The sequence below is a fragment of the Eretmochelys imbricata genome, chromosome 4, assembly GCF_965152235.1.
Source record: "Eretmochelys imbricata isolate rEreImb1 chromosome 4, rEreImb1.hap1, whole genome shotgun sequence".
NCBI classification, from domain to species: domain Eukaryota; kingdom Metazoa; phylum Chordata; order Testudines; family Cheloniidae; genus Eretmochelys; species Eretmochelys imbricata.
Window position 1 is genome coordinate 96,166,979 of NC_135575.1, and position 13,293 is coordinate 96,180,271.

A 13,293-nucleotide genomic window follows, 5' to 3' on the forward strand; every position below is an offset into this window, starting at 1 on the left:
GAAGAATCCTCATCTAGCCAGCTGTGCCATCTTTATACTGTTGGAACAGAGCATGTGGGGCAAAAAAGGGGCCAGAATCTGGTCCAATCTGCCTACTAGCATAGAAGATGTAATTAGATATAGAGCAGTACGTTAATAAAAGCGCTTATGGACCTTGCTAGTTACAAGTTAAAATAAAAGCTGTATGGTAAATAATTCATGCCTGAATACATCCAGGTTTCCAAGAAAATATTTACAAATAATTTAAAATGTCCTGTGACATGTCCACAGGATGAACTATCCTTGTATGCTTTAACAACTCGCATACCCCTTTACTTACTGATTTTTTGAGTGGATCTTATCCACATCTCCCAAACCCAGTTCTTTTGACTTGGTGAAGGCAAAATGTCCATTACCTACCTCTTCTCCCAGTGCTTGCAAGATACTGATGACTCCAGCTGATATGCATGCTTGTAGTACACTAAGAGCATATTCTTGTGTGGATGGGCAAATGGGTCAGGAAATCTGAACCAGCCATGTTAAATGATAAAGCCAAACACACATGAAAAATTCCATCACTGGAGAGCACGGAATAGTGCATATTTGGATTAGCTAATTTTTGTACTTTTTCATCTACCTCTTGGTTTTAGATCATTGCATCCTTACTAAGCAATACTCAGCTCTAAAACTCATTCCAGTCAATACTTCTTCATTGCTTGAGTAACACAGTAATGCCAGACTCCTTAGCAGCACCAACATGCTCAGAAGAGCCAAAAGATGTGGCGGCATTAGGCTTTCACATCAGTCATAGTTATATACATAAATGGTAGTGTGGCTGTGTTGTGGAAAATATGGAGGTTAAGTATGGTTCCTATGCTATAGGTGGATATTTTAGTTACTTCAACCTATAGCCCCAGTGAACTTGAGTAAAGCTTTCAGAATAAGCCAAAATAAAGGAAAATATGTTGGTGATAAGTCATGCTGTATGGCTACTACAGTGTTGTGTATAATTATTCCAAAAAAACATGAAATGTAAGGTAAAATACTACATACCGTAGGCCATAAAGGACAGTTCCATCAGGATGTAGTCGAATCATTCGATTTTTCACTGTAACCCCATGAACATATGACTTCTTGTCATTTTGGAAGTATGTGTCTGGCACCCAGAGCTGGTCAGCTACTCTGTTGTCCAAAGTTAGGTTCAGAGGTATTCCAGAGTAAGACAGCCTTTTGTCCCTCCAGGACTGCTGGAAATACATTGTGAGTGTGTAGTCCTGGAAGCAAAAAAGAAAAAAGGTATTTTAGTAGTTGTTTATTTTGCACAATAGTTTATATATCTATAATTTTAGTTTTGATCATTTAAGTTCAATACTTAATTATTGAATACATTTATATTAATATTAATAGCACACTTGAAAGTTTAAGGATCACTGAAACTTTGTAGCAAACGTAGATCTCTATTCAGTAACCACATCTGTGACTCTTGAACTGTATATGTTAATGTTGACCTTCCTTCTGATTACAGCTGGTGAACCTTGCGAAATATCCTTGCAGTTGTTGGAAACTGCAGTAGGCCTCAGTGTCTCCTCCCACATCAAATAGAGCAGTGGTTCTCAACCAGAGGTACATGGCGGTAGGCAGAGGTCTTCCAGGGGGTCCATCAACTCATCTAGATATTTGTCTAGTTTTACAACAGGCTATGTAAAAAGCACTAGTGAAGTCAGTACAAACTAAAATTTCATACAGACAATGACTTGTTTATATTTCTCTATATACTATACACTGAAAAGTAAGTACAATATTTATATTCCAAATGATTTATTTTATAATTACAGTGGTAAAAATAAGAAAGTACGCAATTTTTTCATTAATAGTGTGCTGAGACACTTTTGTAGTTTTGTGTCTGATTTTGTAAGCAAGTAATTTTGAAGTGAGGTGTAACTTGGGGGTACACAAGACAAATCAGACTCCTGAAAGGGGTGCAGTAGTCTGGAAAGGTTGAAAGCCACTGAAATAGAATACTTGGCACTCATGCGTTAGGGAGTAACATTAAGGGACTCCAGTCCATAAATCATGTGTTACATGTTTCTTGAGGTTTATCCTCAACCTGAAGAGAGCTGCTTTTGCCTGATTTCAGCCAATAGCCAAGCCCTGCACTTGCAGAGCTCTTGTTGATGTGTTCTCTCACCTTCCACATTCCACTCTAAAACAATCCAAGAGGGCATGCTGTCCCTACACCCTTTAGCAGATAGTAAATATTTAATCTCAAAGCACAAGATCAGGTACTTTTCCCACAATGTTTATTAAGGCCACCAATCCCAATTCACCATTTATAGTCATGGATTCACTTTGGTCCTGAGACTTTTCTGGGCCTGAAAACTACAGGCTTGTCTATCTTAAAACCCTACAAAGACACACATGTAGTGCTTCAGTGTAGATGCTACCTATGGTGATGGGAGGGATTCTCCTATTGTTGTAGATCAGGGATGAGCAAACTATGGCCTGTCGGCCAGATTCGGCCCGCCAGTCGTTTTAAGCCGGTCGTCGGGCTCCCACTGGGGAGTGGGGTCTGGGGCTTTCCCCACTCCAACTGGGGAGCAGGGTCGGGGGCCACTCCACACAGCTCCTGGAAGCTGCAGCATGGCCCCACTCTGGGGCTCCAGCTGGGGGAAGGGTCAGGGGCCATTCCACGCGGCTCCTGGAAACAGCAGCATGGCCCCCTCCAGCTCATACGCGTTCCAATGGCCCCCTCTGGCACTCCAGTGGGAACTGCAGGGGTGGTGCTGTGAACGGGACAGCGTGAAGAGCTGCTTGGCCACACCTCCGCATAGGAGCCAGAGAGGGGACATGACACTGCTTCTGAGGTAAGCACCAGCCAGAGCCTAACCCCATGCCCCAATCCCCTGACCCAGCCCTGATCCCCCTCCCATCCTCCAAACCACTCGATCCAGGCCCAGACCACCCTCCTACACTCCAAACTCCTCAGCCCCAGCCCCAGCCCAGCCTAACCCCGCCTCCCGCACCCCACTCCCCTACCCCAGCCCAGAGTCCCCTCCCGCACCTTGAACTCCTCATTTTTGGCCCCACCCCAGAGCCCGCACCCCCAACCAGAGCCCTTACGCTCTCCCGCACCCCAACCCCAATTTTGTGAGCATTCATGGCCCGTCATATAATTTCTATTCCCAGGTGTGGCCCTCAGGCCAAAAAGTTTGCCTACTCCTGGTGTAGGTAATCCACCTCCCCAAGGGGTAGTAGCTAGGTTGGTGGAAGAATTCTTCTATTGACCTTAGCACTGTCTACACAGGGATTTAGGTTGGCTTAACTATGGATTTTTCTTATGGACACCAGGCCAAAGCATCAGCATGAAGGGAATTCATATCTTCTATTTACTACCATATTGTGGCTCCGGGAGACCTCAGCTTGATGTGGAAAGAAAATTGTTTCAAAAGGCTTCTGAAGATCATCTGATTTCCCCCACCTCTGAATCTGCTGATTTTTAAGCATAGTCAGTTTTTTAAACTAGATTTAAAACTAGATTTAAAAAAAAAATTCAATTTAGAAAAATAAATTAAAGTTGTCCTTTTAAAAAAATAGCCTAGACTGGGCAAACTTGTTTTTCCTTGTTTCCCACCCAATCCAACATTGTGCATTCAAAAGTTCAACTTGAACTCTGATGTTAAGTTCATATTTCTTTAGGAACAACTATGATCACACGAGAGAGCACAGAGAAAAAAAATTAAGGTATAAAAAGGTGTGGAAAAACAGAGCAGAAAACGAACAGTGTGAAAAATGACAAAGAGAACTGTTGAGGAGGAGAAAAGTCCAACTGGGGCGGGGTGGGGGCAGAGAAATACTTAGAATTTCAAGATCTAGGGTTTCTAATTTTTCCAGCCTATCCTTTAAGTCTAGGTAGCTTTCTGATTGTTGTTTGCTCAGAATTGTGACCTTCTGGCAGTATTACAAGACTTAAGATACCAACCTTTCTGAGAATGCAAGATGAATGATTCTGTCTGCACTTATGTATGAGAAGCTAAAACTCCCAGATTTATTTTGTTTAATAAGGCCGTTGGTTCCCAAGATATAGATGTCAAGCATACACTGTGCTTCATAGCAGCATGAATAGTATTAATTCTAACTTGTATGCATGTTAAAGCTTAATTAAATTGCATTTGAGATAATAAAACCGTGACTTAGTCTGCCACTGGTCAACAAATTCTAATTAGTGATTCAGGGCTCAGTATTTCAATGATCATTTACTTGATGAAGATAGAAACATCCATTTCTTAAATGCCTACATGTTATCCATGCCTCAGTAGGAATAGAAATAACTAGAAGGCTACACTGAACTCCCGCTGACTCTCTTATTACACGCTGTAACAATCAATATATAAAGGTAATTAAAACCAAGAATGCTGATCTTAACAGGATGCTTTGTTCCATATGGAGCAGGCACTTACTGGATTTATCAATCTTCCAGGATTTTCTTTTTCAGATATCCAGTTGATGGTAATTGATCAATATCTCCTTTAGGATATGGGATATGTTTTGCTTGTGAGTTCTCAGTCTGGGGGGAGTCACAACACAAAGAGTTCTGGCGTGGGTATTTTGACTAGAATCATAGAATCATAGAATATCAGGGTTGGAAGGGACCTCAGGAGGTCATCTAGTCCAACCCCCTGCTCAAAGCAGGACCAGTCCCCAACTAAATCATCCCAGCCAGGGCTTTGTCAAGCCTGACCTTAAAAACTTCTAAGAAAGGAGATTCCACCACCTCCCTAGGTAACACATTCCAGTGTTTCACCACCCTCCTAGTGAAAAAGTTTTTCCTAATATCCAACCTAAACCTCCCCCACTGCAACTTGAGACCATTACTCCTTGTTTTGTCATCCGCTACCACTGAGAACAGTCTAAATCCATCCTCTTTGGAACCCCCTTTCAGTTAGTTGGAAGCAGCTATCAAATCCCCCCTCATTCTTCTCTTCCACAGACTAAACAGTCCCAGTTCCCTCAGCCTCTCCTCATAAGTCATGTCTTCCAGTCCCCTAATCATTTTTGTTGCCCTCCGCTGGACTCTTTCCAATTTTTCCACATCCTTCTTGTAGTGTGGGGCCCAAAACTGGACACAGTACTCCAGATGAGGCCTCACCAATGTCGAATAGAGGGGAACGATCACGTCCCTCGATCTGCTGGCAATGCCCCTACTTATACATCCCAAAATGCCATTGGCCTTCTTGGCAACAAGGGCACACTGTTGACTCATATCCAGCTTCTCGTCCACTGTAACCTGTAGGTCCTTTTCTGCAGAACTGCTGCCGAGCCATTCGGTCCCTAGTCTGTAGCGGTGCATGGGATTCTTCCGTCCTAAGTGCAGGACTCTGCACTTGTCCTTGTTGAACCTCATTAGATTTCTTTTGGCCCAATCCTCTAATTTGTCTAGGTCCCTCTGTATCCTATCCCTACCCTCCAGCATGTCTACCTCTCCTCCCAGTTTAGTGTCATCAGCAAACTTGCTGAGGGTGCAATCCACACTGTCCTCCAGATCATTTATGAAGATATTGAACAAAACCGGCCCAAGGACGACCCTTGGGGCACTCCACTTGATACCAGCTGCCAACTAGACATGGAGCCATTGATCACTACCCGTTGAGCCCGACAATCTAGCCAGCTTTCTATCCACCTTATAGTCCATTCATCCAGCCCATACTTCTTTAACTTACTGGCAAGAATACTGTGGGAGACCGTGTCAAAAGCTTTGCTAAAGTCAAGGAACAACACGACCACTGCTTTTCCCTCATCCACAGAGCCAGTTATCTCGTCATAGAAGGCAATTAGATTAGTCAGGCATGACTTGCCCTTGGTGAATCCATGCTCACTATTCCTGATCACTTTCCTCTCCTCTAAGTGCTTCAGAATTGATTCCTTGAGGACCTGCTCCATGATTTTTCCAGGGACTGAGGTGAGGCTGACTGGCCTGTAGTTCCCAGGATCCTCCTTCTTCCCTTTTTTAAAGATGGGCACTACATTAGCCTTTTTCCAGTCGTCTGGGACTTCCCCCGATCGCCATGAGTTTTCAAAGATAATGGCTCTGCAATCACAGAGCTGTGTGAATGATCAATTTTTTTGGTTCACTGGCCAAACCAAAACATCAAAAATATCCTTCATTTAGATTGACCTGAAACATTATTTTTTTGGGTTTCTTGGCCAAAAAAAATCTGAAAAAAACTGTTGGTTTAACATAATGTTTTGTTTAGATTTTGGGCATTTAAAATGACTTTTAATAAAAGCAAAGGAAATTTGGAAATGTCATTCACAAAACCACCACCGGAGGAGGCATTTCCCCTTCTAATACTCTATAGCCCCATGGTTACAGTGCTCACCTGGGGTGTGAGAGATCTGTGTTCAAATTCTCGCTCTCTCTGATTTAGAGGAGGACTTGAACTTGGGTTTCCCACATCCCATCTGAGAACCCTTACCATGGGGGACACTACTTCCTCCTCCACTGGCCAGTGGTTTTATGAATGGTGCTTAAGTCTCTTTGAATCTAGCCCAAATTTTTGGGGGGGTTTGTGGTGGGATGTTCACCCCAGACCAGCATGGATGGGGCTAAAGGGGCATGAGAGGCCAATTAACCTTAGGCGGCACTGGCTGGGGAGCTCAAGGGCCATGAGACTGACTGAGAACAAAGCTCACCTGGGCAGTAAGGTCTGAGAGGGATAGATTTCAACTGCTGGTTCAAGGGTCCCTGGATTGGAACCCAGTGAAGAGGATGGGCTCGAGTTCCCCTACACACTAATGCGGGAGTAGTGCAGTCAGTACAGTGGAGATGGAGACTGCCTGAGATTTTGAGGAAGGAGACTCTAATAATATCCCAGAAGGAGAGAACAATGATGACTTGGCCGGAGGGCTAAGCCACAAAGGAGAGGCACTACACTCTGGACTAGCAGGAGGGCAGCCGCAGAGTGAGTGACTGGGAAAAAGGGGCGAGCGACTGCCAGATGGGATGTGGACACTGGCGAGCTAATTTCCTAGATGAGCCGCAAGGGGGTGCTGCCAAATGGTGAGCAGCAAACCCCGTGAAAGGGCTGGAGCTCTTTAGAACATTCATGTTGGTTGGCCTGAATCTGCATTTTTCAGTGAATAATCTATTAATCCAACAAGTTTTGCTGAGCTCTAGTCATGCCCCTCCTCCCTATCTTTATGTGTAGATGGGAGGGGAATCCTGAAACTTCTTTCCATTTTAACGTTGGATCACAGTTCTGAAAAGGTTGAGAACCATACTTTTGGAACAATATTTCTATTTATGCCTCTCCATGATATTTCTTGTATGATAAATTCAAAAATTAAAATAAAAACCTATGAAAGTTATAACATTAATTAATTCAATGAATTTCTGCAGCATTGATCTTTCATGTCTTGAACCATTTCTCTTGCAGAATGTAGAACTATGTATTTATCAGGCTAAAATGATGTTGAATTTCATAATAATTGCAAGATCCTGTCAGATTGCTGTGAAATGATGGCATTCCAATTCTTATTTTTATGTATTCTGGTAGACTCCACAATGTGCCAGGTACAGTCCACGCACACAGGAAGGGTCCCTGCCTCAAAAACTTTTCTGTATTGGCACCTGTGAATGATGATAGTTAATGGGTACTGTTTCCCTATGGACCTAGAGCTCCCACCATCCCTCATGTGAACCAAAAAGGTATATTTGATTGTTAGTTTATTGGCCAAAGTTCCCAAAAAAGTGTTGCTGCAAAGTAATGCTAAAAGAGAGACAATGCAGAATTACTCATGTACCTAGTTTTGCTCTATAAGCAGTCTCTATCTAAGATCATGACACACTTTCATAGCCTATTTTTAAAGTAGAAAACAGTGCTTGTGACTGGCAAATGAAATTATAATGGAAACCACATGAAAGGGCATATATAATAGAATTCTGTAAAGGAACATGATTCACTTGATAGGTGCATAACTTCAATATGACATTAACATATGATTGGATAATACATAAAATGTAACCAACTGCAAAATTAAATGATTGATTGAAAAGTGTTACTTGCAACCTAGTATTGTCTCTGTTGAATAGGCCAAAACTGTTGTGACCTTTTGTACTTTGAAAATTTGGAGTGTATTGGGACATAATGGAATATGTAACTATCTAGATGATTGACCTCAGGGGTGACATCTGATTGTGATTGGTGGTGATAAGAGTATAGCTCACTGAAAATTATAGAATGAAGTAAACACGTAGGGTGTAAAAACCTATGAAATGATTACCAAGTTGGACCTAAGAAATGCTGTAACCTGGATTCCCAGGAAGGATGACTAGAGATTTTTCCTTTTTGTGCTTGTGCTGATTAATCCTAGATGTCTAATCTTTGATTAATAAAAAGCAATTGAGCATAACCATTTGATGTCTCATTAATTAATGAACTGAATACCCATTACAAAGTGTATATCCATATTTGTTAATAAAGTATAATTAATCAAGGTACGAAAAGGTAACAGTGACTGGTATGTGTTCTTGTCACTAGAAAATGGGTCAATATAAATAAAAGCAGAGAGGGATGGATGTTGAAAAGACTGAACCAGATGGGCTCAGACAAGTATTTTAAATTTTTAGGATAAACACATAACTCACATTTTGTGGCTTGAGAGCCAGGGACATTTTCTCCTTCTAGTAAATCAGGTTTCTGCAAACTCTCTGTAGCAGTCTGGACCAATAGGTTCTTTTGTTTTGTATCATTTCACAAAGGTTAATCTCCAGATTTTCCCTGTCAGCAAACTTCCCAATGAGGATGGTATCAAATGAGTTATTCTGCAGCTCTTAATACTTTACACTATTTGGATAAGACAACAAATGATTCAACCAACGTATTGACAAATATTGACATATTAACAGGCCATGTTACTGACAGGTTCCAGATTAGGAAATGGAGACTTTGAAGAACTCGTTTATGGTACAGAATATCTCCTCTTCACCAGTCAGGAATCTGGACTCTCAAGCTCTAAGTAGTAATGCCCACTGGAACCTATATTTAATGTAATTAAGTGACACAGCACCCAAACTAGAATTTCCTGGATGGATTAAAGCTTTAAGTCCAAGGAATTCTAGTATGGGTGCTGTGTCACTTAATTACACTTTTTGGGGTGGGGGCAGGGAGTTGATTAGGTTTTTTTGTGGTGTTAATGTTTGGCTTACAGTGTTGATAGGCTCTGGTTACAGAGAAGAGAATTGTGCTATGTATGTAAACCTGTGTCCTGTCATCTATAATATGACTAGAACGCATTGTACAAGTGATGAATATTAGGAGCTAGGAGGAAACTTTTTCTTAGTGGCAGGTTATCCCATAACAGCCTACTGACTGATCTATTTTTGCACCTTCCTCTGTATTATAAGGCCCTGGCCACTATAGATGACAGGATAAGAACATAAAAATGGCCACACAAGGTCAGACCAATGGTCCATTCGGCCCAGTATCCTGTCTTTTGGCAATGGCTAATGCTAGGTGCTTCGGACGAAATGAACAGAACAGGCAATTATCAAGTGATCCATCCCCTGTCGTCCAGTCCCAGCATCTGACAGTTAGAGGCTTAGCCATCTTGGTTAATAGCCATTGATAGACCTATTCTCCATGAACGTATCTAATGTTTTTTAACCCACTTATACTTTTGACCTCCACAACATCCCCTGGCAATGAGTTCCACAGGTTTATTGGGTGTTGTATGAAGAAGTATTTCCTTATATTTTAAATCTGCTGCCTCTTAATTTCATTAGGTGACCCTGGGTACTTGTGTTACATGAAGGGGTAAATAACACTTCCTTATTCACCTCTTCTACACCATTCATGATTTTGTAGGCCTCTATCATATCCTCACCCCTTATCTCTTTTCTAAACAGAACATTCCAGTCTTTTTCATCTCTCCTCATATGGAAGCTGTTCCATACCCCTAATCTTTTTTCCCTTTTGCCCTTCGCTTTACTTTTTCCATTTCTAATGTATCTTTTTTCAGATGAGGCGACCAGAACAGCACACAGTATGCAAGGTGTGGCTGTACCATGGATTTATATATTGGCATTGTGATATTTTCTGTCTTATTATCTATTCCTTTCCTAATGATTCACAACATTGTGTAATTGCCAGGATGTGGTGTCACGTTAACTATCCTCCAGTCATCTGGTAGAGGCTGATTTAAACAGGAGGCTACATACCACAATTTTGCAATTTCATATTTGAGTTCCTTCAGAACACTTGGGTGAATACTATCTGGTTCCGTTGACTTATTATTATTTAATTTATTGTTTTGTTCCAAAACTTTCTCTATTGACACCTTAAACTGGGGCAGTTCCTCAGATCTGTCACCTAAAAAACATGGCTCAGGTTTGAGAATCTCCCTCACATCCTCCGCACTGAAGAATGATGCAAGGAATTTATTTAGCTTCTCAGCAATGGCCTTTTCTATTCCATGCTGGAATAGATGGGCCATTGCTCTAATCAAATATCACAGTTCCTGTGCTTTCTGAGTGGTTAGAAACCACACTGAGCAGTGTGCACAATAAATACCCAAATTACCAGATTTGGAGATTTGTTTCAGACTCAAACCTTAGTCCAGATCCATAGAAAGGTTCACTGAGAATGACAATACTTTTGAAGGACACTGACCCCAGTTTTGAATAAAGCTTGGCCAGCTTATGATTTTTCAGTGAAATCCATACTTTTTAATGGTTTGAACACCAAACCTGCTTTAAATAAATGGGATAGTGGTGGAAATGACAGAGATCTCTCATTGGCTTGGTTCTCAGGTGGCATTTGAGCAAAATGCACTAGTAAATGTCATTCCAGAATCCTGATGCTACAATAAACTGAAGATAATCTTGTAGTAAAATGCAAATTACTTTCACTTTTAGATAAGTAGCAGTTTCTTAAAATCTGGGGTCACTTGGTTAATAGATTGAAATAAACATATATTTTATATATTTCTGCTAAAGTAACAGTCCCCGTACAAACATCAGCGATCAAGAACATAGGTAAATAGAGCACTTTCTGGATGATTTCAGTTCTATTAAAATGATAACACTGGCACAGATATAATCCTGGTTCTCTTATATGTTTCATGCCATTTAAGTCAATCTGCTAATTTCCCTCAAATCAGTTTTTTGAAAATTAGGAAAAAGTTATTTTTAGTGCAGATAAAACCAAACACAGATTAAAATTCATTTGGTATCATTTTATGAAATGTCATGCTTCTGGGATGAGCAAAATAGCTACAGTTTTAACTAGCTTTGAATGCTATGTGTGGTAGAACACAGCAGAGCAGACTTTTTGTATATCCAAAATGTGAAACAGGATTGCAGCATTTTGTGGCATATGGCAGGGATAGCAATTACAAACGGGATAAGAAAGCCCCACTTAGGTTTAAAAAAAAAATTGGTCAAGAGAAAACCAAGGATATGGCATCCATTTCTCTGTATTAACATGTATGTGACAAACTGCTTGAAACCCTTCTTGTATGGATCCTAATCTCTAGGTCAGTGGTTCTCAACCTTTTTTTTTTTGCAGACCACTTGAAAATTGCTGAGGGTCTCAGCAGACCACTTAATGATCTTTCCAAATGTTGTTTGTACCATTAGATAACTATTGTAAAACACTTTGGATAAAAGGTTTGAACCTTTTATTAAAACCTTTATATTAAAAAAAAACTTAATTACAATTAATGTTTTTTTGTTCTACAAAGAAAAGCACACAACTCCTATTTTAATATCAGTAGTCTTACCTTTCTAGTGAGATGGATGTGCCTTCTGTCCTACACCACGGCAGCCCCGAGCTGGGGCTGAGAAGGAGGGGGTTCTATTCCCAGCCACAGAGCTGAGGCTGATAAGGAGGGCCGTCTCTCCCCAGCAGCTGCAGACTTGGAACTGGGGAAAGTCGCCTCTTTCTCTGACCACCACAGCCCTTGCACGTCCCAGATTCCTCCCACCCCCTCTTCTCACCCCACTGCCCCCTCCCACCATCCCATATTCCCCCCGCAAGGCCACTACCTCACCTTACATGTGCATCTTCTCCAGGGTCCAAGCACCTAATTAGTGGAGCCCTGCCTAGGCATGGACCAGGGACCCTATTGTGCTAAGCATTGTATAAACACAGAACAGAAATATGTCTCTGCTCCCCAAAGATTGTGTTTGTCAAGGGTGGAGAACAGAAATGTTGCAGTAATTGAGTCTCAAGATGAGAGCTTGGATGAGAGTTTTAGAGTGGTCCCTCAGCACAAACTTCATGTACTTGAGCCGATGATTGTCCCGGTTAAAAGATAGTCTGTGAAAATGTGATGAATAAGAGAACCTGTTCTATTGGGCAGCTAGAACAAAATGCCTTGAACCAACAAACTTTTTCTAAATCTGCCTCTAGGCACAGAGCTAACCATTGGCTGAACACTGATTGATTATGAGTTCAGAGAATGAAGTTGTGGAAAACTTCCACAGCTAGATGTGCACAGCAACATACTCGTGTGCACATGTGAACATTTAAAAACTTTGTTTGGATAGCATTTCAATATTAGAATTTGGCCCTGTCTCCAAACACCAGTTTTGATTCAGCAAAAAATTGTGTGGTCTTCTAATAGCACAAAAATCATGAGTGCACATTATATACATTAGAGAGACAAGGTGGGTGCGGTAATATCTTTTATTGCACCATCTTCCGTTGGTGAAGACACAAGTTTTCGAGCTACACAGAGCTCTTCTTCAGGTCTGGGAAAGGTACACAGTTTTACAGCTAAATACAAAGTGGAACAGATTGTTTAGCATAAGTAGTTAACACACATTCTAAGAGATCATTCAAAGTGACATGTCCCATTAACTTCAGTCATAGAACAAAAAAGGTGGGGTTGTGGGTTACAGATTGTTGTAATAAGCCATACATTTAGTGTGTTTATTAAGACCAGGCTTTTTAGTGTCTAGCAAAGTTATGAATTTAAGCTCCCAGGCTTGTGTTTTGAAGCTCCCAGGCTTGACAAAGCCCTGGCTGGGATGATTTAGTTGGGGATTGGTCCTGCTTTGAGCAGGGGGTTGGACTAGATGACCTCCTGAGGTCCCTTCCAACCCTGATATTCTTTGTTCTATGACTCTATGAAGGTGTTGTGCCAGTTTTCTTTGAGGATGAGAACTGAGAGGTCAGATATGGAGTGACTGCTTTCTGAAAAGTGTTCTCTCATAGGTGATATGGTGTTTTTGTCTTTTTTCTTTTTTCTGTGGGAGTTCATTCGAGAGCATAGTGATTGTCTGGTTTCACCTACATTTGATAGCATAGTGAT

The 13,293-nt window shown here is 41.3% G+C and overlaps 1 protein-coding gene across 3 annotated transcripts in view; it reads right to left on the reverse strand.

Annotated features, from left to right (window-relative positions):
- Window positions 1-13,293, reverse strand: part of GABRB1 (gamma-aminobutyric acid type A receptor subunit beta1) — a 269,352-nt gene that overhangs the window by 115,116 nt on the left and 140,943 nt on the right. For all 3 annotated transcript variants that reach the window (XM_077815703.1, XM_077815702.1, XM_077815704.1), the window contains exon 4: window positions 1,033-1,253. In XM_077815703.1, the coding sequence (XP_077671829.1) occupies window positions 1,033-1,253 (221 nt within the window). The remainder of the gene's footprint in view (window positions 1-1,032; window positions 1,254-13,293) is intronic.